This window comes from Brugia malayi (assembly GCF_000002995.4).
Source record: "Brugia malayi strain FR3 genome assembly, contig: Bm_v4_Chr4_scaffold_001, whole genome shotgun sequence".
In the NCBI taxonomy this organism is placed as follows: Eukaryota; Metazoa; Nematoda; class Chromadorea; order Rhabditida; family Onchocercidae; genus Brugia; species Brugia malayi.
In genome coordinates, this window is record NW_025062478.1 from 147843 (window position 1) to 173112 (window position 25270).

Below are 25270 nucleotides of genomic sequence, written 5' to 3' on the forward strand. Positions count from 1 at the left end.
TTTAAAACTTATTAGGCTTTAAATGACCCTTTAACTCTGATAAATTTTCAAATTATCGGATTGATCGAGATCAGAGGATGGAACTTTTGTAAAGGATCGAATTAATGCAATCTCCCTTCCCTCTATCTAAATATCACTGATCTCTTCTGATAAGAATCGTCCAAACTAATTCAGCTTATCACATTAATGATAGAATTGCGGTGTTCTTGAGGACAATTCCACATGTTGGCACCAATAGCAACGGATCATAGTACACCATTGTTACCGCCTGACGAAGACATTATCGAATTTTTGCGCAGCACTGATTTTGATGTTCGCTTGCAAGTAAGTATCTGTTTTGAATGATCTGAACAAATATTATTAAAATATGGTTTAAATGTGATTTTATCCATGCAAAAATTTCAAAAAAAGCAATAAAAAACCCTTTTAAGTATATTTTACTTTTAATTTCTAGGCTAAACCTATGAATTAGGAAAATTAAAGTAAAGAAAATGTAGTGGAAAAAAGTACAAAAATTAAAAAATTCTTTTCTAACTTTTAATATTTTCTTTTAACTTTATTATAATGTAACAGAAAAAATACCAAAGGCTAATTGAATTTTTCAAATTCCTTACAACAGCAAATATCCTGAATAACGTTTAAGAAAAAGGACAGCAAATCCGGAAATGAACTTTTATAGACTCTAAGTCGTTTAACCGTCTGGTTGAAGCATGACCCACAATGGTTTTCCAAATTTGTCAAAAAAGGTGATTTATTCAAACAACTTGAGCGTCTCTTAATGGATGATCGTTGGGAAGTACAACATCAGTGCATTAAATTTCTACATGATGCTTTACCAACTTTTGGAGATGTAAGTTATACTTTTTCCAATAATAAGTAAGCAGGTAAGTATTAGCAAAAAATTTGTTACTTTTTTTTACCGGTAATGTGCTTATTCAGGTTTATTGATTTCTCAGATTTATTAATTTCCTCTTTTGGTCATTTAAAAATTCAATTTTTTAATCTTTAACTGCATTTATATATATGTAAAAGTATTACATTAATATTTTGAATAAATTTTCATTTTTACATACTTGTCGCACTTAATAATTTACTCTTTACTTTTAATAATACTTTAATATCTTTTAATAACTTTCCGCTTACTTTTTCACCATTTGCTAATTCCCTTCTTATCTTAACATTTCCCAATAAAATTTCTTCCATAACTCTAACTTTCCAACAATTGAATTTTTTGCTTTGTACACTTAATTATCAGAAAATGGGTAAGTGCATAGATAGAAAGAAAACGAATAAACCTGCAATCAGGAAAAAATATTTGCAGTTGAATAACGAATAAGAAAAAAAGGACAGAGAAGAAATTACTGAACATTAAAGAGAGTAGTTCAACACCTGGCATTGAAACTAATTACCAAATTCTTCATTTGATTTTTGAATTTAAATTTCAAAATTCTTAAAGGAAAGGAGCTTTTCAAGCGAAGTGAAATATTTTTGTCAAATTCTAGACAAATAGAATTAAATAAGGTGCAATTCGTTTCCACGTGTAAGCAATTATTTCGTGTGGTATTTTCCATATTACATTTTTTCTCTGATCTTATCAAAGGCTGATAATACTACAGGAAGATTTTCATTTTTTTCAATTTACAATTTGCATCAATAATTCAAATTAGCTTGAATGACCTATTGCTGAGAGTTTATGTTAGGGAACCCTCCTTAATGGCTGTTTTGACCTGGTTTTGACCTGGTTTTGAACTGGTATCAAGGATGTTGCAACCACTTTTATTCGCTAGCAACGGCAATGCACAGCTAATTTGATAGGATTGAAGGCCTGCAAATGGTACGAATTGGAAAGGAGAACCTGATGGAGTACTCAAGCAGTGATGAGGAGGGCAGTCCAAGTTAGTTTACTGAGTCTCGAAAACTTGCATAAAGGCTGGGGTAAGCACACGGTTGCAGCAAGAAGTCAGTCCTCACTCACCTTCCCCTATGTGACAGTGCAGCTGCAGGTGGCAGATGCATGCTGCATGACTGCTTGCATCGATTTGTATTTGTCTAAGAATATTCAGGAAAGACAGTCTTTCATCTTACGGATTAACACTGTCTTACTTCGACAACTGTCGAATGATGGGAAGAAAAAATGAAATTAAAGAAAATGCAAAGTGTTCTCTTTGAAATGCTTGCACAGTTAGCTGAATTTAGTTGTCCCAGGACTTAATTATCACCTCTGAAATCACTTTTAATCTATCTTCGAACGATTTAAAACCTAGCAATTAAACTAATTTAAACTAAAATTGAATATATCTACAAAGAATTTACTGTTAATTACTGAGGAGCTGAGTTCTATCAATACTTGATTAATGCATAATTGATTTAAAATTAGTATTATTGTTTAAAATTATGTTAACGAAACAAATAAGTTTTCTGAAGGAAACAAATGAGACTAAAAAAAATGGCAGCGATTTTTTGATGCAAATTTTGATCTAATTAAAACAGATTAATAATATATCAATTTGGCTTTGTTTAAGTATATATATATGTATAGTTTTGAATGTATGCCTTTTGTTAAATTAAGTGAATTTTGAAATTTCATTATTTTAAGTATATGGAATGGTGCATAACTTATTTGTTACCGTCAATAGTAATTAAATTGGGTAGCCCGAAGATAACGATACGTCGAATAACAAATCAAATGCTTATAGCTTATCTGAAATTACAACCTGATGCTTTAAATATTGTTCAGGTAAATTTTGGTCTGTTTTTAACTCATCTTCTTTGTTTTCAATAATGCTAGCAAATGCTTACAAAATTTATAATTTAAAATAAAATGGCTCTAAATTTATAAATAAAAGAATGATATTAGAAAAAAAAGAAATGAATATTGAAAATATTAATGTTAAAATATCGAAGATTTCAAAATTTGATGAACTCTTCTGTGTCCATTTTTTTTCTTTGTAGAAAGTAATTGGAAATTTCCTACTGAACAATGAAAATGATATGCAAATAAAAGATGAAGCATTGAGAGAAATTCCAAATCTTATGATAATCGAATGTGCTAATCAAAATTGGAAATTTTTAATTAGTAGTTTAGTCGAGATGTTACACACAATTTCATCTGAAAGATCTGAAAAAATTATTCGTCTACTTGCCCACTTTAAGGGTTTGTTTTTCATTATTGCATTAATTTATTATTATTATAACCCTCAAATAATTTTCATTAAAATAATTCGAGATGAAATTTTCATACTAAAATTTAGCACTAATCAACGAACATAAATTTAATAAATGAAAAATTTGTGCAAGTTTTAATTTAGTATATTGAAATAATCAATAACCCACTATTGAGCAATATGTGCTAAAGTAATTCAAATCAAACAATTCCTTCTGCAGCATTTGATTAATTTCAAATTATTCGATTTAATTATTTCAATTTTTTCTTACATTTTTTTATTTTTTTCTTTTAGTGTACTTAGGTACAGAGAAATTGAGGAAGATTTTATCAGAGTTAAGTACGAAGCAGTATGAAATATGGAAGAAATATGAACAAATAATTTTTGAAACAAGTGATACTATGAAAGGTATAATTACTCCTTCGGGTTTTCTCGATTTTATAAGCTGTTAATCTAAAATCGTAAACTAAATCTTTTCAAACTAAAATTCGTTTTTATGTTTCAGATGATAAGTTTAAACAACTCAAACATGAATTATTAGATGTGAAATTTTTGAAATTTTAAGAATATTATGTAAGAAAAAGTTTAGTTTCAGCTCTAAAAAGTTTTTCAATTATTTAATGCTACACTATTCAAATTATTGTATGCTTCTTTTTTCTATATACAATTTATGAAATATAATTTTTAGAAGGTGTGGTGAATAAGGAGAAAATGTCATCTTCTGTTGATGTGGAATTACGGTATCGATTTGGTATCATACCAATGTCAACCAGTAATATGCTCAATAATGAAACGGATGCAACTTCAAGAATTGCCGCTCTTGAACAGGTTAATTAAACAATTTTCTCTATAACTTTGATTAGAAATTCTCAAGAAATAATCCACAATTCTATTTTTAAATGACTAAACTTTAAATAACTTTTTAAAAATAAGGAATATGTAAGAAACTTTTAAATTTGTTTCAGGTAAATGCAATTATGAATGGAATAACACCGGAAGATACGCGTAAATTTGCAGCACATTTGCATTCCTATTTTCTCACATTGGGGAATGTCCTGGATGATTTAAATTTTAAGATTGTCGCACTTTGCTTAGATGTCATTCGTTTGACGCTGGAAAAAGTTGGAGCACTTCTAGCACCGTATATACAGGTTTACCTTTACACAGGCTTACCTTGCTATTACATGCGGTTTACCTTGACACAGGCTTACCTTGCTATTACATGCGGTTTACCTTTACACAGGCTTACCTTGCTATTACATACGGTTTACCTTGACACAGGCTTACCTTGCTATTACATACGGTTTACCTTGACACAGGCTTACCTTGCTATTACATACGGTTTATCTTTACACAGGCTTACCTTACATGTCTTAGCTTACCTCCTCACATTTCATTTCCTTACATGTAGAATTAATTTACATTGTGATGTTTTAAATCTTAAACGAATTACTTACTTAAGTAAATTCATAATTCTTTAATATTAATTTACAATAATTACTTGAATTTGGATTTAATTTAAATCGAACAGAGAGAAAAATTTGGCAACTGAAATAATAACAAAAAATAATGCAAGTATTCCTTGTACCATAAAACTCTAGGTTAATAATAGTCATTATTTTTGCCGCTAATAATGAAATTTCTTTTTTGTTGAACTTAAGAAAGTCATATTTTACACGTATCACGTTTGTATCACGTTGGTTTTTTAGCAAATTGTTGGCTTAATTTCAAAACATTTCGGCAGTCAAAAATCTGCAATACGGCAACACATTATGGCAATTTGCATGATAACAATGCGAAATTGTTCACCTAAAAGTGTCATTTCATATTTATGTGTTTACTCCGAACATCGAAATTCACGAATTCGAGAAGAAGTTTTCATTATTTTCTTTTACAAAAAAATTTTTTAAATCTTTTTTGATAAAATTTCGAATTTAAATTAGCCAGAGCTTCTTTTCGATTTTTAAAAGTTTCATAAATTATTTAAATTTTACAAAGTAACAATTATTGTTTGAATTTTGAGACGAATTTTCTTACACGCAGCGTCCAATTTTTGCTTTTTTTTTTCTCTCAGATTAATTGTTCATTCTTTTATTTCCACGTTTGTTTCCCAAAAAAGTAAAAATTAGACGTTGCGTGTAAAACGTTCTAATATACCTTTCAATGAAGCATTTGCTTATTTACTTTTCAGATTTTAAATATTATGACGGCTGCATTACTTACCTTCGATTCTCGTTCAATCAATTTAAAAGCAATTGCTGACGTTGTGGTACCATTACTTGCTGATCCTAAACGACGTGTTCGGTACGATACATTAGCACCTGCGTTTGTTAAATTGTTAAATTTTAGCAACCTGATTAATTTAAATCTCTCTCTCTCTCTCTAATTAATTTAAATTTGTCGCGCAGATGGACTTTATTGCACGAAATATTTTCCTGAAAAGGTCGAAGTATTTAAATTTCAATATGATTTCCTCAAAACAAAAACGAAAAAGAATGATTGAATATTAGAATTATATTTTAGGTTGATTGCTTACTTAAATTAATTTAGTGAAGGTTTCTCGAAAATTGTCATTGAAATGGTCACCTTTCAAGTACTTTTACTCATTCATTAATTCATCTAAATATATTCTCAAGTATGAGTAATTATTCTTTCATTCTTTCTAATTTCTTTCCTTAGGTTGGCTGCATTTGAGTTATTTGCTGTTTTTGCGCATTTGTCGAGTAATTCGACCAAACGTCTGCTAAAATTAGTGTCAAATTTGGAAGAAAAGCATCATGCTTATGGTCTTTTAAGTGCTGTTAAGGTTAATTTTTTGTTTCAATAATTTAAAAAAAGAAATTAGTTGTTGCAGTAAGTAAAAATTCTTTTTCCAAGTGCAATTCTAGATGGAAAATGTTTATGACTAAAAAGCTATCTTAAAAAAAGTTATAAAAGCAATTATCAAATAAGAATTCAACTTCAATTTCTTATTTAAATTTCCTAATTTTAGATAACAAAATTGTCATGAAAAATTTGTTCATTTATATTGCTTCGAGACTTTTAAATTCAATTTTTATAATATCATATGTTTATTTTTGAAATAATTTTGGCCCATTTATGAATGTTTTAATTTCATTCAAATTTTCAAAGTAAAAAAAAAAAAAGTATTGTAAAGGAGAGAATATCACGTAATACACTGCCAAAAATACGATCCGATGGACTGATCGAATATGCCACACCGCTTGATGCTCCTGACATTTCCGCCTGCAATCGTGAAGGATGGCGCTGGTTGAAAACAAATAATTTAGATTATGAATGGATTATGGGTGGTGCCAATGGTTCGAGCAGTGTACTTTCTAGGTTTCATTCTGTTTTTATTTTATTTCATTTCGCTTTGTGAAATGAAATATGAATAATTGTTAACCATAAAACAAAGTGTCATTAATTAGTTTAGGAAGAAAATTTCATCTTTCTTAGTTTTCAATTCGGAAAAATGCATTGACAGAAGCATTCAGCCAATCATTGATGATAAAATTTCATCAAAACAAAATTTTAGTGAGTTGTTAGAAGAATCGAAGAATGAAGATTTATTTAGAAACGATACGGCAAGTTTCTCTTTTTTTTTTGAAAAAAATAACTTAACGTAACAAACGTAACACATTTTTTTAAGGGTTTTTTTTTTTTTTTTTTTTTTAAATTTCAAAAAGTTTATTCACTAATTTAAAATCCTTTTTAAATTCCAAAAAAATTTTTTTTTGTTAATTTTAACTCAAATATTTTCATATTTTTAGTTACACTAAAATCATATTATTATTAAAGAAACAAAGGTTAAAATTTAGTTGCATACAACGATCGTAAAAATAAAAAAAAGTGCGAAATCACTTCGAAAATTGCTTGGATTTGATTAATTTATTCATATTTTTGGAATGTATGTAAAACTGTTTATTTGATTAATTTTTAAGAAAGCATCAATGACTGAAAGGCCATACTCTGATGACTGTGATCGTTACAAACTTAATGGTTAGTAATAGTTCTGTTAACTTTTTTCTGTCACATCGTTTGTTTACTTTGTTGACAATAATACTTTTCTTTTTTCAAATTTAAACTGAAGAAATAATTATTTGTGTTTAACTTATATAACTGCACAAAATATAGAAAAGCAAAACTAATAAATGTATTTTTCTGTTTCTTATAACTTTTAACAAAAAGCAAAAGTTTTGTTTTTTGATCTCAAATGAAATGGAATGTTTGAAGTTGATCACTTTCATGTGTACAATTACTATTAATGAGTAGTAGTATGTGTCTATCAAGTCAAACTTATTTATTTTTAATGTTAAAACAAAACAAAAAAAAGAGAAAAAATGCCGATAAATTTCATCGAAATAGAAAATTCATTAAATATATATTCCAAAATAAGAAATCAAAAGTTAGACAAAATTATTTCGGTTTAAATGAAACTTTATTACCGAAATAATAAATCTGATTAAGTTAATAATTAATTTCCAAAAAATAGATTCTAAATGCTTCTTTCAAACTAAAAGATTAAAGTCAAAAAGTTGAAACAATTTTTTCTGTTTTCGGATAGAATGGAATTTAAGTTTAACATATATTTCAAGACTATTTTATTGGAGAAAAGAAATTAGCGCTATTAATTTGCATTAAATTAATTTAGCATTTTCTTTGCTTTTTTTTGGAGACATTCCTTTACAGCTATTACTCTCAACTTAATTAATTAAATTAACTTTGTTAATATATGAATTCTTTCAAATTTCACTACTAAGATTGTTGTCAGTCCTTTATATTTCTCAGTTGCTCTAAACAATAAAATTGCTTAAATCTTTTTATGTGAAATTGAAAAATATAACAGTAGTGTAACCTTTTTCTAGAAGTATAAATTCAATGCATCAAATTTAAAACTGATAAGGTGATTCAGATAAAGTGATTCAAACTGATAAAATTGTTAATCTTATTTTCAAAATTAACAATCTCGATTATTTAAAATCTACGTCATAACCTTTGAAAACCATATATTTAGGAAATGGTATGCATGAAAAATATTTGGACGATCATCCGGTAAATAGCTTTATAATTTTTCAAAAAAAAAAAATTACGATTTGAAATTAGTCAAATTAATGATTAGAATAGTTTTTTTTTTCTTTGTTTTTATTTTGAAAACTTACTTTTTATGCTATCTATGGTTTTGTTGAAATCATTTATTACAAATTAAATTAAAATTATTATTTAGCTATGCTAATTGTTGTCCATAATTGTTGATGCATGCTAATTTTGCAATCCAAATAGTAATATATTTTCAATTTTTAGCATAATTTAACGTAATATCGGCAATATCGGTCGATTCTCCAAAGAATTCAATTTTTTTTTTTCTTTTTCTTCAAATTGATATGAAATATTTACAGCCTTTACATTCAGTGGAACCAATTCGGCTGCAAAAATTGCACTTAAATGGCGATTTACATCAAATAGCGCAAAATGATAGTAGTACAGGCGGTAATGTTGCCAGGTGCGCCACCGCAATAAGCGACAGGAGCGTCACTGGAAAAGAACCCAGTGAGGATGAGGAGAATTTGATTGGAAATGGGTTTGTTTTAAACATAATCATTTCACAAATGAGAAATTTCACAGAAAAATAATATCAGGGGTTTTTTTTCCGGAATAAGCATTGTTCCGTTCAGGAACAAATCAAGTTGTATTGTAAATGGAAGCAGTAGGGAGAGAGAGGAGAAGAGAGAGAGACGGAATATAATGGTTTCAGTCCGGAAAGGAACGCCACTTAGTTCCGCTTCCCTAGCAACTAAGGAAGCACATTCGATTAATATTAGTCTTATTAATATGATTTTAATCATTTCGAAATTTAATTCAAATTAGTAGAATGAAAACAACGTTATTCAGATTTGATAAAATGAAACAGTACAATTCGGATGGAAATTTCTTGCCAAATAATATTTCACGGAGTAGAAAAATTACAAATCCAGGCGATCTACCCATTAAGTCATCAAAGTGTGAAACTTATTGCAACAGTAGGTTTTATTCTAAATTTCGCTTTCAACAAGTAAACATTTACATTTAATTTAATATTTACCTGTCAAAAATTAAATCTTATAGATGTAGCAAAAGTTTAGAAAATTTAGGGATGTGAGTGATCATTGATTGATAAAAGATCAATGAATGATTTGTTTATTCTGATTATTTCACAGGTTATGCACCATCAGAACCAGCAATACCTACTCGTTCGTCCTTCTTATCATTGGTACGGAAAAGTTTTAGCCATCAAAATTTAGCTTGTACGTCAAAAACTACTGGTATCTCTCAGGTAATTTCAAGCATTTTTTACTGCTCATTAAGTTCTAATAAAATCTCAGTTTTTAAGAATTAATTTAATATTTAATTCCTAATAAAATTCAATGGAAAAATCTTAATAAATGAGATAAATTGAATTATTTTCCCATCCCACGTCCATATGGCATAGTGCTTGAATACAAAAATAATAGTTCTATTTCAAAAGACTTAAGCTATGCAAGGAAATAAATTCAATTGAAAGTCTTTTCCCGTTGTTTACTTGCAATCCCATTGTTTACTTTTACTCACGTACTTTACTTCTCGTATTCACGCGCTAACTTATCGTCGCGCTAGTTACGCCTTAGTTTTCCGTTCCGTAGTATTTCCAATGTTCTTCAACAATATTCTGACAACAATTGCTCATCACCATTCTAATTGCAGCGTATTCAAGCATCTCCTAAAGTAATCAGGAAGAATAATTTAAAGTCTGCGTCATCAATGAGAAGCATTACGTCAAATTCGTCATCCGTAATAAGCACATCGAAACGTGAAAAATGTGTCCAAAATATTGAAATGTTGTTGAAAAATCCCGAATTCTCGCTCAATGATGCATTACAGAAATTAGATGCTGAAGAATGGTAAATTTTCGCTTTTTCTTTTTTCTTAACATTCTATTTTTAATAAATTTTTGGTTTCCTTTACGCTCAATTCTTCGACTGTATGAAAATTTTGTCGAGAATTTTTTAAATTCTGTACTCAGAAAAATAAACGATTTGATTTTTTAAGGAATGAAAAACTTTATGCCATCGAAGTGATCGATACTTTAACTAAAATATCGCCAGGTGTGCTTGCTGCAAATATACATCCTGTTGTTATGAAATTATTAAATGAATGTAAAAACTTACGTTCAACAGTTTCGCGAGCAGCAATTTCTTCTTTTGGAGCTTTATTTGAAAATCTTAAAACAGTGATGGATTCGGATATTGAAAAAGTATTCTATTGTTCCTTGAACTAATATTTAATTTGAAATGAATTTCATCGTGGCAAAATTTATTGTTGAATATCTTTCATTATTTTCATTAATGATAATAAGAATTGATTTAATTTTATTTTTTATTAGAAAATAATTAATTAAATATTATTAGGTTATTTTCTATGGTAATAAAGATGTCAATATATTTCAATAACTTTCTTTAGAGAATTAAAAAAGTTTGTCAAACTTCGTGGAAATTATTTGGGTCTTTCTGTTGATGCAATTTAGAAGAATAAACAAGAAGCAATATGTTAATTTTTTGTAGTATGATAATAAAGATATAATAAGCTTTCTTTGAACAAGTATTTAAATGGTGTTGTTTTCCTTTTAATAAATATTCCAGTATTATTAATTCAGGTATGTCCGGTATTGATGCAAAAAGCCGGTGATGTAAGTAATGCATTCATTCGTGATGATGCGACAATTGCGCTGGAAAAAATGATCAAATATGTTTCACCTGGGCGTTCTCTCTATGCATTAGTTAGTTCTGGAGCTAAGTAAGCTTTTAGTATTAGATGATATGGAAGAAAGAAATAATTATTCGTAATCTGTCAAATCACAAATATATATGTTAGTGATTAAAATTAAGAAAAAGTAGAAAAGCACTGATTGTTTCGTTTGAACTAATGGGCATGTCACTTCTGTAATGATAGTAAGATTTAGTTAAATTCTTTTTTCTATTAAATAATAATTAATTTACCTCTATTAAGTCATTCTTTATGCTACCAATCATATCATTATTATGAGTGATAGAGTGATAAAGATAACATAATTATAGCAATAATTGATTGATCCAAGTCTCATGCATATATGAAATACATAAGTAATGTAATGATGCAGCTAAGCTAATACAAAAATACTAATTAAATTATTTGAGTGCGAAAGATTTCACATGCAATGTAAATTCACTTTGCTTTTCTCATCTTTTTTATTTGTTAGTATCGTTTCTATCACTAATTGATTATCTCAATGTATAAAATTTCTAGTATTCATCAAAAAATTCTTTACTTTTAATTAGAAATTAATGAAAAATTGTTGAAAAAACCTTTTTACAATTTTATTAAACAGTGCCATTAATATATAATTCAATGTTTTAGTACTTTCTGAAATAATTTCTAACTTTTTCTTTCTTTTTAGAAGCAAAAGTAATACAATTCGAGCGTGCTGTGCAAGCCTATTAGTGAAATTAGTGGAACGTTTAGGTCCTATAAATGCCATCGGTAGCGCAGAATTTCCACGTTTTGTCACATCTTTACTACTATTTGCAAGAGATGCAAATGTAACGGTGCGACAGACTGGAAAATATGGAATACGACTGCTTAGCCAGGTAAAAGATCCTAAGGTTTTCAATTTAAAATCTTCTCAAAGAGTTTACAAATATACGATGAATCGAATAGTGACATAATCTAATTAAATCAAACTTAATTTTCATACAATAAATTATAATAAAAAATAATATCAATAATAAAAATAAGAAATAGTGACATAATTTAATAATTTTGTCTAATTCAACTAAACCTAAATATCGTTTTTATAGAACAATGATTTATTTGATGATGCAGTACGTAAAAGTCTGAATGAAAGTGAACGACAGAATTTGAATGAAGTATTGGATGCTATAAATAGAAGAGTAAGTATAATTTTCTGTTTCACACTGATACAGTCCGATTTTATCACAGCTCTGATAAAAATTATCAACAAATGTTCGTCAATTAAAAACTTTCTTTAAAAAAATTAACTTGCTTAAGTGTTAATTAGTTAGTCTTCACTTTACTCTTAAATTCCACAGCTTAATTTCTCTTTCATTTCACAGGGTTTGGAAGAAACTAATCTTGCTTCATCATCATTATCACTAGGATCAATTAGCAGAAGTGGTAGTACGAGGCGCTCTGGTAGTAATGGACGAGATGCGCCGATATCACAAAGCATACAACAGGATTTGCTGCAAGTGCGAAACAATCTAATTGCAAGCGAGTAAGTTTTTTTTTTTTTTTTTAAACAACCATAAATATGCTTTGAATATATTAATTAAATATATCTTAAAAAAGTATTGGTTGTGATTAGAGGAATAAGTTAGATAAGAAAGATAAGTTTTATGTGTAAAAAGTGAAGTTAATGTGAAAGCAAAATAATAACGTAACGTGAATGTAACGTAGCAGAAAAGTGAATTGAAAAAAGAAAAAAAAAAAAAAAAAAACAAAAAGACGTGAAGATTGGCGGAAATGCGAGACACTTAATGTGAGAATAATGTAAATATTATTTATACTTTTGAAATTGTCACAAACCTTATTGAATTCTCGTCCAAATGCTTTTATTTAAATTTGTTAAACTGATTTGAATAAATTTATTACATATATTTATTGGGTTTTTAAAGATGGGAGCGACGAATGAAAGGTTTAAAAGAATTCTCAGAAATTGTAATGAGAAACGATCGAGCAGCAATATCAGATACAAAAGTTCTGGGAGCATTTGTTGGCCGTACATCAGATATTAACTTTAAAGTATCAGTGGAAGCTATGGAAACTCTTGTCACCATTCTCCCGACACTTTCGCCGTAAGTGTCCCTCTAAAATACATTCTTATTACTGTTCATGTCGAGAATGTGCCTAGTTGCTGGCCTTGGCAAATAATACAAGTAGCAGTCTACCAGGCAAAAATTTTTTTAGCATCCAATTATTTCTTTTAATTAATAATTTCATTTTTACTTATGTTTTCATAATTTCAATTTTGTTAAAAAACAAAAACAAAAAAAAAAAAATAGGATGCAAGGTGAAAATATATTTTTCAGCTATTTTTCAAGTGAAGCATCACTGAAAGCAGTACTTTATCAGCTAATCAACTCACTAATGTCACATTTGGCCAGTCGCAGCGAAGGTCACCGACAACACGCAAAATTATGCTTTGAAGAAATCACAAAATATATTGGTGGCTGCTTTTTGAAACTTTTTAAATGACTAATTTTTATTGCAATTTCAATTTTGAATAATGTCAAATTAAAATCATTGGATGACAGTAGATTTACTATCTAGAAATGCAAGTTTGTCATCCAGGAATCTTCAAATGGAAGCCAATATTTTTGTTCATTCCTCTCATTCACATTCCTTTCACACTAACAGTTTGTATATTTCAAGACTCCATTATTTATCCATGTCACCAATTTCAGAAATTTTTAACATTTAAACTTTTAATATTTAAATTTCAACTCATATTTTTCATATTTTTTTTTCAGAGAATATGGCTCTTTTAGCGCCATTTGCAAGCGCAACAAAACAAGCTAACGTAAAACAAAAACCATTTATGCTGCAAACTCTTAGCAGTAAGTATTTTGTTTCTAAGTAAATTTAATTACATTAAAATTATTTCAAAAAGTGTAACATACACTCAGTTGGATGCAAAGTATTACTTCTTTTCGTCTCTTTTCCTCAATCTTATTCTATTCACATTGTTTTTGATTATATCAAAAAATTGTTTGAAATATACGTTGTACAATGTACCACTCAATTAGTTTTCGTAATTTTTAATTTAAATTAAAATTTAAATTTTTATAAATTCTCGGCTATACATCTGAATTTATAGAATTGATAGAATCCGTGTATTCAATTAAGCCACGTCAAGCGGAAGCAGTAGGTCTTCCGGTTCTCTGGGAATTACTACGGACTCCACCTCGGAGCTGCAGTGATCCGGAAGTTCGAGAAGCCATACGTCACTATGCTATAACAATGGCACGCTGCATTGGTATCAAAACACTTCTTCAATTGTCAACATTCCGCATTAATCCAAACCAAAAGAAAACACTGCAAGAATTAATTTCATAACTCAATCAATCAATCAATCAATCAATCAATCAATCAATCAATCAATCAATCAATCAATAATGGTTACAATTTCAATATGATTGTTAGTTACAATGCTCACAAATGAGCACATTTCTGTCATTTACTTCATTTATAAATCCGGAATTTTCCGGTTTTGAAATAAACGCTGGTATTTAGATTCACTGTTGTGTAATCGTTTTTTTCAGTCTGAAAATTGCTGATTTGAAATTTAAAGCTGTTCCAAAACGAATTTGATAAATATGTCTGTTTTATCTCAAATAATTATGGTAGAAAGTAAGTTTAATCAAAACACAAAATATTTTTTGTGAAAATTTTGTAAATTTAAATGACAAATAAGTATGTGAAAGGTTGGATACAACCTGCTTGCTGCTTATCATTAAAATTGATTTGTACCTCAAATAAATGAGTTATACAATTGCTTTATGGAACAGCCATTAAATCTTCATTCCTTTCCTCTCTCTCACATTCATTGTTTTGTTTATCGTTTGATTTCCCATTTAGTAGTGATAGGTGATAAGTGCTGATAAAGACTTGAAATGGAGCAAAAGTTTGTTTAATTTTGCATTACAATCGAATAATATTCGAACATTCATCGTATGTCTACTGTGGAGAACTTTTGGGATTTCCTTGGAAGTTTTCTCGACTCTCGATCGATCTGAACTGATAAGACGAAATGAACGTTTCTCCAAGGAGTCACACTGATAATTTCGTAGAGAGTTATCTACAAATGTGAGATGAAAGAGAATGAACAAACCGATGCGAAAGTTGGACGAACAGTGGACACTGCCTTGCGACACGACGTGTAATTACGGTGGGTAAAGAGCTCAGGTAAACAAAGAGTAGATGAGGTCATAGGCCAACAACAAGGACTAACACTGGCCAATTCAGGGAACAAGCAAAAGACAGAAGGATAAAAAGTAGCAATTAAAATAGAGTTTTTGATGAGTTCACTTCGGAACAGAGTCAGTTACGAATCAATCCGTTACTGAATGACTGTAAATACTACGTGACGTTACGTTGCATTACGTATTTGCTAAATTATTAATCGAGATCATCATGAAAATTTCCACCGAAGCTCCACTTTTTTCACTTTGGACGCATCTTCAGTAGGGCATAAAGAAATGAGGTAAATGAGTAATGAGGAAATTACCTTAGCAATCCTTCATAAAATGTTAATTACAGAATTTAATCATTTCAATTCAACTATTTAATTTCTCATGTTAATCTTACCATCAATTTTCTAAAAAACTAACCATCCGTTTCACTCAATATTTTCCTTTATTTACTAGCAAATATTAATAAAAATATGCGAGGAATCATTGATTCTCTTATTATTATATACGATTTCATTGTTTCAATTTGTTTAATTAATTCTCCATTTCATCACTTTCATTATCACTTTTTGTGTTAAATTGAATTTCAAAATAAAGTCTAACTAACTGGTCTGTCTATTTGGAGAAATTCCCAAGTGTTGGGACTGAGATTTTCATTGCGGCTGTTTTCATATTCCGGCACAGCTGGAGTGACTGACATCTTCCGGTTCTGTGTCTTCTACACGGTGCATTTCTTCGTTCTCAGTTGAATATGCCTCCAAAGTCAAAGTAAGTGGAGTTTTGATAAAATTTTCTATAAAAATCGTAACTAATATCTTAGCGACTACGTAACTTAACGTCACGCAATATTTGCATTCGAAGATTGATTTATGACCTGTCTTTATTTCAAAGTATCGTCGTAAAATAATTCTATTTTAATTCCAATTTTCATTACTTTTTGAATAATGAACTGATTATCATACTTTGGCAACCATTTTGAAACCGTTATTACTTTTAGTGAAGTTATTTACTTTTTGTCTTTTGTTTTTTGCTTGTAAAAGTTCTCATATTCCTTGGTTTCATTTTAAATTTCCAGGTATGTGATAGTGCAGCTGGCTAGTGTTATATCCGGTTCAACACGTATATGGATACGTGAGCGAGCAGCGGATAAATTCCGTGGAATATTTTATGATCCTGCAAGTAACTAATTTATGTAGATATTTATTGTGTTGAAAATTAAGAAAGCGTTCTTTTGAACACTCCTATTTACTCATCTTCAGTTGAGTGCATTTTTGAAACTTTACCCTTATGGAATAATTAGTTAAGTAAGGGGACCAAAATTATAGCCATTTAACACATGTATTGAAAAAAAAATCTGGAAGGTGCTGCTGGCGGATGAAGGAACTCAAATGGAAAAAGTTGAGCTCGAAAGGAGTAATGGTAATTGAAGAAAAAAAAAGTTTCGAAGCAATAAAGAGCATTTTCTACTAATTAATTTTCCACAGGAAGTGCTGTTTATTGTTTCAAATGCGAGCCTCAGTCTAATTCCATCTCTCTGTATACACTGCTGTATATTTTTTATATCTCTGGCACTTTTTAATAAGTCTTCATTTTGATTGATAGTAAAGTATTAGCCGAAAGTTTTTTGCTAGATAATTATCAAGTTAGTTGATTAGTTTTATCGTGTGGAAACATTTTTCGAAACTTATTTTGTCGTATTTTCATTAGTTAGTTCATTCTATTTATTTATTTATTTTTTTTTTAATTTTAGTATATTTGTTTTTAGTCGGACGCGAAGTACTGTTTGAAGAAAAACAGAAAGTGAAAGGAAAAACAACACTGCCAGAGTGTGTAAAGCGACGTTTTAATCTGACATGAAATTTGTTTAAATGTAATGCATATATATATATATACGTCTTTTTTGGTGCTTTATACATAAGTTCTGAAAGAACGAGTTAGAAATTTTATTTCCTAACAGTTGAAAAACAAGCGACCTAATTAGTTCTAATTCATCAAGTTAAAGATCAACGAGCACTTGTCATTCTGAATTCTTCAATTGCTAGATTTAACTACATATTTAAAATTTTTCAATTGCTAGATTTAACTATATATTTTATTAAGTTCACTATAAGATGTGGAGAAATTGAATTATCTGAACATTTTGATTTAAATTAAGTTATCTTTGCGCCTTTTCCTTTAGGCTATTCAGACTAACTTTAGTGTTATTATCTTCAAGTAATATTATCCATCTGCTGTTCTCGAAGAAATGCTCAGATTATAAACTTGTATTATTTCTCGCAGTTTCAAATTTATGTTGCTCGATTTTTTCGTTTTTTTTGTAGTATCCTTAATTAAACAGTATGTTGTAATATTTGCTTATTTGCTATATATTTTCGTTATTGCACATAATATTTGCTTATTACTATGTAATTACATTGATTGTATATAAAAGATTCCGTTGCATTTATTTTCGTATCCTGCAGTCGGTTTTTTCATCTTTATATTTTAATTATTAGTTCATGTGTTACCTCATGACTGGAAAGTGAGCTATTCGACAGTTATTTTTCCCTTTTTTTATTATCTTTTAGAATTTGAGTTCAGTTTTTGGGATGATACGGTATGATACTTTCATGAACCATACGAAGATATGTGAAAATAATGTGGTAATGCTTAAAATAGCTTTTTTCTTCAAGGATGGAGGATCAAATCCGAAATGAATTAGTGGATTACAACCGGTTTAGTATAACGCTTGGAGTTTGGGTTGCTATCGTAGTGGTGTTTATCTCGGTACTTGCGTATATCTTGAAGAGGAGGCTATCGAGTGGTAAAACAGTTCTTATCGTAGGATTATGCGATTCTGGAAAAACTGTGCTGTTTTCGAAGTTAATTAATCCAGGTTAGAGTTATTCTTATTCCGTCAGTATTGGAAGACTACTTGGAATACTGCTTTCAATAAGGCTCTTAGTTGTGGCCAAACATTCTTGATTCTCCTTGTTACCTTTTCATTTATGCGATGGAGAGAATTCTTGTGAAATGCGATTGCACTATGACTGAAAAGTTATGTTCCATCAGTCAGTTCTGATAAAATCTCCCAAAAAAAAAAATCACACAAAAATCGTCATTGCATCTTTAGTTATACAGCAGCTTCGAGTTGTTATTAAGTTCTCACAACGAAAGCAACTGTATATTTTTTATTCCTAAGTCTGAAGCGATCTGTAAAAGGACGAATACTTGTTCATGAAAGCGATGTCTTTATGTATTTCAGAATATAGTCCAGAAACTTATACATCCTTAAAAGAAAATCGTTGCGAAGACGTTTCAGTTACAAGCGATACGTTGGTTACTTTGGTGGATTTTCCTGGATCTGAAAAGCTTCGAAAGAAGCTTTTTGGAAATTACTTGCAGAAAGTAAGTTTTGAATGGAGTATTGATTGTACATAAAAGATTCCGTTGCATTTATTTTCGTATTCTGCAGTCGGCATATGAAGGTATGTTTTTTGGTAATGTACAACTAATTTTGATGTACTAGTTCAGTTCAGTTCTGGTATGCCAGTTTTTCAGTGAAATAAAAATTTCAAAACACTAGGCCATCTGTATAAGTCAGAGGTTTTCAAAAAACTTGTTGGATTTCTAAATTTAAAATTTGGTTGTATCACAAATTTGTTTGCTAAATGCTATTATTTTAGAATCGAAATAGCTTAAAAGGCATTGTCTTTGTTATCGATAGTTCAACGTTTAGCAGGAAATCACGCGATGTTGCAGCGTTCTTTTATGATGTTCTGTACGAGTCGGAGAAAAAAGTTCCGGTACTTGTGGCATGTAATAAGCAAAATTGTCCTTTGGCCAAAAGTTCACAGGTTTGGTCTATGTCATTTTTGGAATTTTGAAGTTTCCAGTAAATTATTAGGTCTCACTTTGTTTTTCACTGCGATTGTGACTTTCTCATCTATCTTTTTTCATAGCATCTAACTTCTTTTAAGAATTAACGGCGTATTTCTTCGGATAATTTTTAAATGCACCGCTAACAGTTTCTGAAAAAAAAATAATGATATCAATTATTAAAGGCCGTGCGAACAGCCCTTGAACGAGAATTTGGCTACATCAATGGTACACGTGAAGCAGCTTTAGATTCCACTGATGGTGTAGCAAGAAAGAGAACTCTAACTAATACAGGTATGTTTTTGCTTTCTGATTTACTGCACTGAACTATAATGCTTAATAACAATTGAAAATCGGATTTCATTTTCATAAAAACTTTTATTTTCCAGGCAAATGTTTCAGTTGGGATGATTTGCCATTGTTACGCTTAGATTTCATTGAATGTTTTGTAAAAAAAGAGAACGGAGATGTTGGTGATAAACAGTGTGATATCGGAGCAATACAAGCGTGGATTGCTGCTTTGTGATTTCCACTTAACCTAACTTTTGAATGTCAAACTGATTATCGGAATTTCATGTTAATTTATTAATTTTATATTGTTATTACGAATGAATAAAATTTCGAATATATCGTAATATTTAAATTCCTTACGCATTTTCATGTTCCGTTAAACACGGTCATTTACTAAATTTATGGGTTAACGTGTTATACAATTCATTCCATTAAAATGAAATTTTGATTCAAGTTGTTTTGAGTCTACTTCTTCATTTTAATTTGTTAGTTGATGGATTTTCACGAATTTTGATTTAAGAGTTGGTTCCATGCTAACTGTTGTAGCTTATAAGACGGTTAAAAAGTATTGAAAAATAATATATCATTTGTGAGAGTTCGTTTATTTTCTTGCTTCCAAGACATATCTAGGAAATAAATTGGTATTTTCAGGTGTTTTTGCAACACCCGGTCCTTGAAATATTCAGATCCGATTAGAAATAACCTGTTGGACTGAGTGGCAGAATTTGAAAGTTTTGATGTATGTTACCGCTTTTGGAAATTCTTTTTCAGATATAAAAGGATATTGTTCCGTTTAACTTTTTATTGGCAGTTTAATATTTTTAATGCAGGTGAGCATTTGGTTTCATAAGTTTCTTGGTAAGCGGTTATATAATTTTTTATTCATGTTATTTAATCTTTAGTTATCAAGATTTTCAAAAAGTACATTCTCTTTCCTCACAGGTTTTAAATTATAATTTAGAGATAGAGTTAGCTTTATAGCTTCAACGTAATTCTTCGAAATAATGGTTACAGATGCTTCCATTAGCAGCTTATAACATCCAGCGATGCACGGTACCAGATACTTGTTTACATATCCCGAAAGCACTGGCATCCGGACGATGGTGGCCTCAACCACTGTTAGTTTCAAAATTTTTCGCAATTGTTTTTATATTTTTGTATATTCCTGAAGTTTCATTGTTGTTGAAGTTTTGTTCGATTAAAATTTAATATTTTCTTCCTGATTTCATAAAGTATATAGCATGGGAACTATTCTATTGATTTAGGTTAGTCTTCAAAGGAGATAAAATTTAGATAGCCAAGTAGAATGTCAGATTAGTTATCATGCATTGTCGGAGATCCAATCTGACAAGTTTTATGACTGTTTAATACTTTTGCCGTGGCAAAAAATCATTAATATGAAATAGTGTAGATAATAGGATCTTAAAAATGTAGATCTTAAGATAATGATAGACAATAGTGGTGTAGAAGTTGTTGAAATAGAAACTTTGGAATAGTTTCTTGAAAAATAAAGATGCAAGTAAATTCAAAGAATGCTTCAACGTTCCTTTGTAAATAAAAGAAACGATGACTATTGATTTTTCTTGCTCATATAATTTTTTTCGGCGTAACATATTTTGGTTCCTTCCATTGTTTTATATCCTTTGAGAAATCCTCTTTATTTTCTTTTATTCTCGAAAGTTCTGTGCGTCTTCAGTTTATTTATAAAAACTATATGTTACCTCGTCAGTTACATCTTTCGAAATGATATGTTTTGGATTTTTACAGAATTGCTCTTTTCGGGATGGAGTGCATAATGGTAAGTTTTGAAAAACATTTCAGGCGAGATATATATTACTGCCGCAGTAGTATGTTCTCTTGCTTTACTGATGTAAGGAAGCTGGAGAATTCTAATTCTTCTAAAGAAATGGAACAGATAACAGCCGCTAATGGTGCAACCATCTTTACTTCTACACAAAGTGAAGCAACACTTCCGGATATTATTGGCTCCAAATCATCTTTCCCTGAATTATCATTCGAAACAGCAGCACCTGTCTATGCTAAGCCACGTGGAACTGGCAAAAATATTTATAAGACGGAAATTGGTGAAGATGGACAGCTCGTAGCGAACTATGTTTTATTCGAAGATTCGATGAAGAAAGCAAAAGTAGTATGGCAGACATATGCAGGAATGACAACTGAGGAACGTGACATTTACATGGCCCATTTAAAGGCTATCCGAGAACGACGACTGTCCTACAATGATCCAAAAAAAGGTTTTTTGGTAATGACTGTATCGCAGCATTTGTTAAGAGGGAAATGTTGTGGTAGTGGTTGTCGTCATTGTCCCTACCAACATGAAAATGCTGCGTTACAAATTAAGAAATCAAAAGTATGGAATGGTGCATTCTACATGTAAATTCTACATTTTAATGTACGATTGGGATGATTACAATAAGTATGTGTTTAGTGTTTGGAAATAAATATTGCTTAAAATTATCATACTGATTTATATCGAAGTCTGGAAGTTGCTAGAGATTATGAGAGAGAAAAAGTCATTTTTTGTGAAATAGAATTTAAAAAAAGGTAGAAGGAAAAGAAAATATTAAAAGAGAGGAAATGATCGTACTAGAAAAGCAAAAGTTCTTTCTGTTCCGTTTATCAGTTCGACTGCGATATTTCAGGTTGTTTTGCATATAAAATGAGTCTAGTGTACGATTGGGATGATTACAGTAAATCGAGATTTTAATATTTTTAAAAAATTAATTCCTTAGCTGTTAGAACTGTCGAGAAGTCCATAAAATGTCTCGTTTTTCTTTCATTTTCAAGATATACATGTTTATGAACGTTGAAGTACTTCAATTTTTTTCAATTTTTCATTTGTTTCAAGACAATTGGCATTCCTTTTATGCTGTCACACTGGTCGTTTTTTTTTTTTTTTTTAAATTCAAAATTGTTTATAACGCTTCATAGGTATCCACATCCAAGTGGTTGAATTTTCAGGTGGTTATTTTTCTCCTATATGTAATCTCACTTTATATTGAATTACCTCTCTGTAGACTTCTGATTTAATATTATCTGAGAATAAGATGAAAAATATATTAGCGAATATTGCCAGCCGATTTATGATCAGAAATATTGCCTACTGATTTTGTATTCCATTACATATTCGTTGTTACTGTTTTTTCCATTTCGCGTTATAGAACAATTCTAAATAGATAATAGTTATTGTGAAATGCTTTGTGTGTTGAAATAAAAGATAAATCCGAAAATTCTGTGATTGGAGCGTGTAGTATATATTTTCAGAAATGAAAAAGCTAATTTTTTAGGAGGATTAAAGGGGACGAGGAAAGATTAAATTTCTCGGTAGAAAGTTAATCGGAAATAAGTAATCCACTTTGGTCCAGCATTAAACTATAGACAACTTACTTGAACTTGAATACTAACTTAATTGATTACAAATGATGAGAGTATAGAGATGAAAACTGTAACATGCACAATTGTTGGTCTTGTTTCAGACACGAACTGAGTCGACACCGAACTCGACCGCCCAGTACGGGCATTGAACGACGTACACGACTACTGGTTGTCGACAATTCAGCACTTGGTAAAGAGGCCAATACATCTGGTAAATTAGCCTACTGCATCGATGTTTACAAACCAGGTGGACGAAAGAAGCATATGCCCCATGCCACACTTGGTGACAAGGTAATGCTTACCATTATTATGCATCTATTTTATATATGAGGGGTAGTCATATCTTAGCTCGGTAGCTAATGAGTAAGTTATAAATTAGTTTCGTAAACTGAATATTGGTATATAATATTCCGAGACATGATGACGGGTCAAATTAAGATTTACCATAAGTGAATATAATTTCCAGTCCTTGTTTATTATTTGATTTTACTAACTTATACTTAGATCTTGGTTGCAATACGAGGAGAGATGAAACAGGCGTTTGTGGTGGGAGCTAAAATAGATGTAAACTATCGAAAACATGGAATACCTTCAACGGATACCAACAACATCGTACTTCTTGTAAGATAAAACTTTATTAAATGCATATTACTCAAAGAGTGAACTATTTAATAGAATCAGTTACTAAATTAGTCATTTTGTTTGATTTAAAATCCTTTTCTATTTTAGCAAACATTTCGGCTTTCCATTTTAGCTTAATTATAATTGAATTCCATTACCACTTTATAAGTCGATTAGATTACTTTGCTGCTTGCTCCATCTTGTGACGTCTTCTACAACTCGACTCTTCTTTTTGGATTCTTCCCCATATCGAGAAGAGAAATGGAAGATGTGATAATCAAGACTCTTAACTTTCATCAAGTTAGACTATGAAATTAGGGATGACACTGCATTCGACTGTCCTCCCAACATGCTATTCCTTGAAATTCTATCAATGATATGGATAAAGCAGATTGTCTCAAATGATGTGTAATTCTTGAGGCTGAAAGAACAAACATTTATAATGTTTAACTTGCGAGCTCCCCATAGGCAATAGCATGTCTAATTAGTTTCTATTTTTCGATCAGTATCAAAGATTCGAAGTGAATTTCTTCGGAATTCAGAATGACAAATCTTACATTCTTTTCCAGGATGATGAAGGAAATCCTCTTGGAACTCGAGTGCTCATGCCAATTCCAGCAATCCTTCAACGAAAACGAGCAAATTTACAATTTTCAAAAATATTATCGATTGCTACGAAATACTTCTAAATCACTTGGTTGCATTTTATTGTTTATTGTTTTGCTTGCTCTCATATCAGTGCATACAACAGTATATTCTTGATTCTGATTTTTTCGTATTAAAAACTTGTTCTAAGCTGTATCAAATTACAAATAACAATTTTAGGGCTATGTTGTCGAACTTGTTACCAACTGTATTTCAAATAAATCCACAACATGTTTTATATCCTTCACTTGTTGGGACAATTTTCGTACACCGGCCATTGCTTCAGTAACTTCCTCGACCTAATATAAGAATATAAAACAAAAAGTTGTAGACAAACTAGATAGTAGCTGTTTATATCTGGAGACCTATTAACGTAAGAACTTATTCAAGATAAATGCGCCTCTCAAAATGAACAACTATAAATAGGTCTGTAAAAATGTATTTAAAGAAAACAGTGCAGTAATCCAATGATTTTGATTTTTCTTTCAAACTACTTGAAAGTAAAAAAGTTTGGATTTTATTTGATTCAGAACCCGCTTACTTTTGCCAGCAAAGCGTAGGTATTCTTGATAGTAGCATCTACCGAATTACAGGAAGCAGAAATTGCATCAGCAAAACATTCCGTAGCTTGAACAGTTAATTCACTCATTCCTAAACATCACTTTGATATTTGTGATAAAGAAATCTGAAGAAAAGCGAAAATATAAGAAGTGATTAAAAATGATGGATTAGAAAAGCAGAGAATGAATTAAACGAAGAAACAACTAAATTAAATTTTTACTTATTAGCATTACTTTTGCTATGCAGTGTAAACTTTCCATACAGGAAGATGTGCTACATTGAGTAATAATAAGTCATACTAACAGCTTTGACACTATAGCAGAGCAATTTGCTTCATCTAAACTTCACAACAATTTGAACATTGCTATTTTTATGTGTTCGTCGTTATAAGACATGTAACAGAAGGAAATGTAAAGCTATACCATAATCATTACATACTTCAACTAAGAACTTGCCTTTTAATGATTCACGCAAATCACGTAATACGACATTTATATTAGTTGAGATAGCATTTGCATGCCTCTCAAGGCTAACTAAAACTTCGGGATCCGGTACAAAACTACTTGAGATACTCTGCAACGAAGTTCGACTTTCATCCGATTGCATACTGCTTTGTTTGACACTTTCACGAATTCGTCCTTCCAGATTTTCGACTACAAAGGTATGCTGCTGGTCAGCAATTGGAGAACTGGATGTAGTCGCTTTCATTTTGATTTCCGGATTTCTTGATTCAGAAGGCTGCTGCTGATCCAT

General features: G+C 30.2%; 5 protein-coding genes across 5 annotated transcripts; 4 read left to right on the forward strand and 1 right to left on the reverse strand.

The window, feature by feature from the left end:
• Positions 1 to 222: 222 nt before the first annotated feature.
• Positions 223 to 14291, forward strand: Bma-che-12 (Uncharacterized protein; the record flags this gene model as incomplete). Its single annotated transcript, XM_043081137.1, has 27 exons — positions 223 to 324; positions 680 to 850; positions 2597 to 2737; positions 2953 to 3154; positions 3459 to 3572; positions 3853 to 3992; positions 4130 to 4315; positions 4874 to 5038; positions 5356 to 5489; positions 5844 to 5970; positions 6322 to 6506; positions 6703 to 6751; positions 7109 to 7166; positions 8182 to 8219; positions 8564 to 8745; positions 9057 to 9184; positions 9362 to 9477; positions 9885 to 10081; positions 10230 to 10434; positions 10834 to 10973; positions 11614 to 11803; positions 12014 to 12106; positions 12290 to 12450; positions 12851 to 13030; positions 13265 to 13401; positions 13706 to 13792; positions 14053 to 14291. 27 exons carry the CDS (start codon positions 223 to 225, stop codon positions 14289 to 14291), a joined length of 3867 nt encoding a protein of 1288 aa, XP_042937071.1.
• A 1605-nt stretch (positions 14292 to 15896) lies between these two features.
• Positions 15897 to 17002, forward strand: Bm5448 (GH15938p, putative; the record flags this gene model as incomplete). Its single annotated transcript, XM_001897342.1, has 3 exons — positions 15897 to 15913; positions 16221 to 16324; positions 16911 to 17002. The coding sequence occupies 3 exons, from the start codon at positions 15897 to 15899 to the stop codon at positions 17000 to 17002; spliced, it is 213 nt and encodes a 70-aa protein (XP_001897377.1).
• Positions 17003 to 17818: 816 nt separating this feature from the next.
• Positions 17819 to 19529, forward strand: Bm5446 (conserved hypothetical protein,hypothetical protein; the record flags this gene model as incomplete). The annotated part of the gene is made up of 5 exons (XM_001892993.2): positions 17819 to 18020; positions 18390 to 18532; positions 18811 to 18981; positions 19189 to 19297; positions 19393 to 19529. 5 exons carry the CDS (start codon positions 17819 to 17821, stop codon positions 19527 to 19529), a joined length of 762 nt encoding a protein of 253 aa, XP_001893028.2.
• Positions 19530 to 20118: 589 nt separating this feature from the next.
• On the forward strand, positions 20119 to 24000 carry Bm4111 (Ribosomal protein L14p/L23e containing protein; the record flags this gene model as incomplete). Its single annotated transcript, XM_043081138.1, has 5 exons — positions 20119 to 20124; positions 20309 to 20412; positions 22792 to 22981; positions 23195 to 23311; positions 23881 to 24000. The coding sequence occupies 5 exons, from the start codon at positions 20119 to 20121 to the stop codon at positions 23998 to 24000; spliced, it is 537 nt and encodes a 178-aa protein (XP_042937072.1).
• Positions 24001 to 24138: 138 nt separating this feature from the next.
• On the reverse strand, positions 24139 to 25270 carry Bma-blos-7 (Uncharacterized protein; the record flags this gene model as incomplete). The annotated part of the gene is made up of 3 exons (XM_001897340.2): positions 24139 to 24255; positions 24498 to 24607; positions 24973 to 25270. 3 exons carry the CDS (start codon positions 25268 to 25270, stop codon positions 24139 to 24141), a joined length of 525 nt encoding a protein of 174 aa, XP_001897375.1.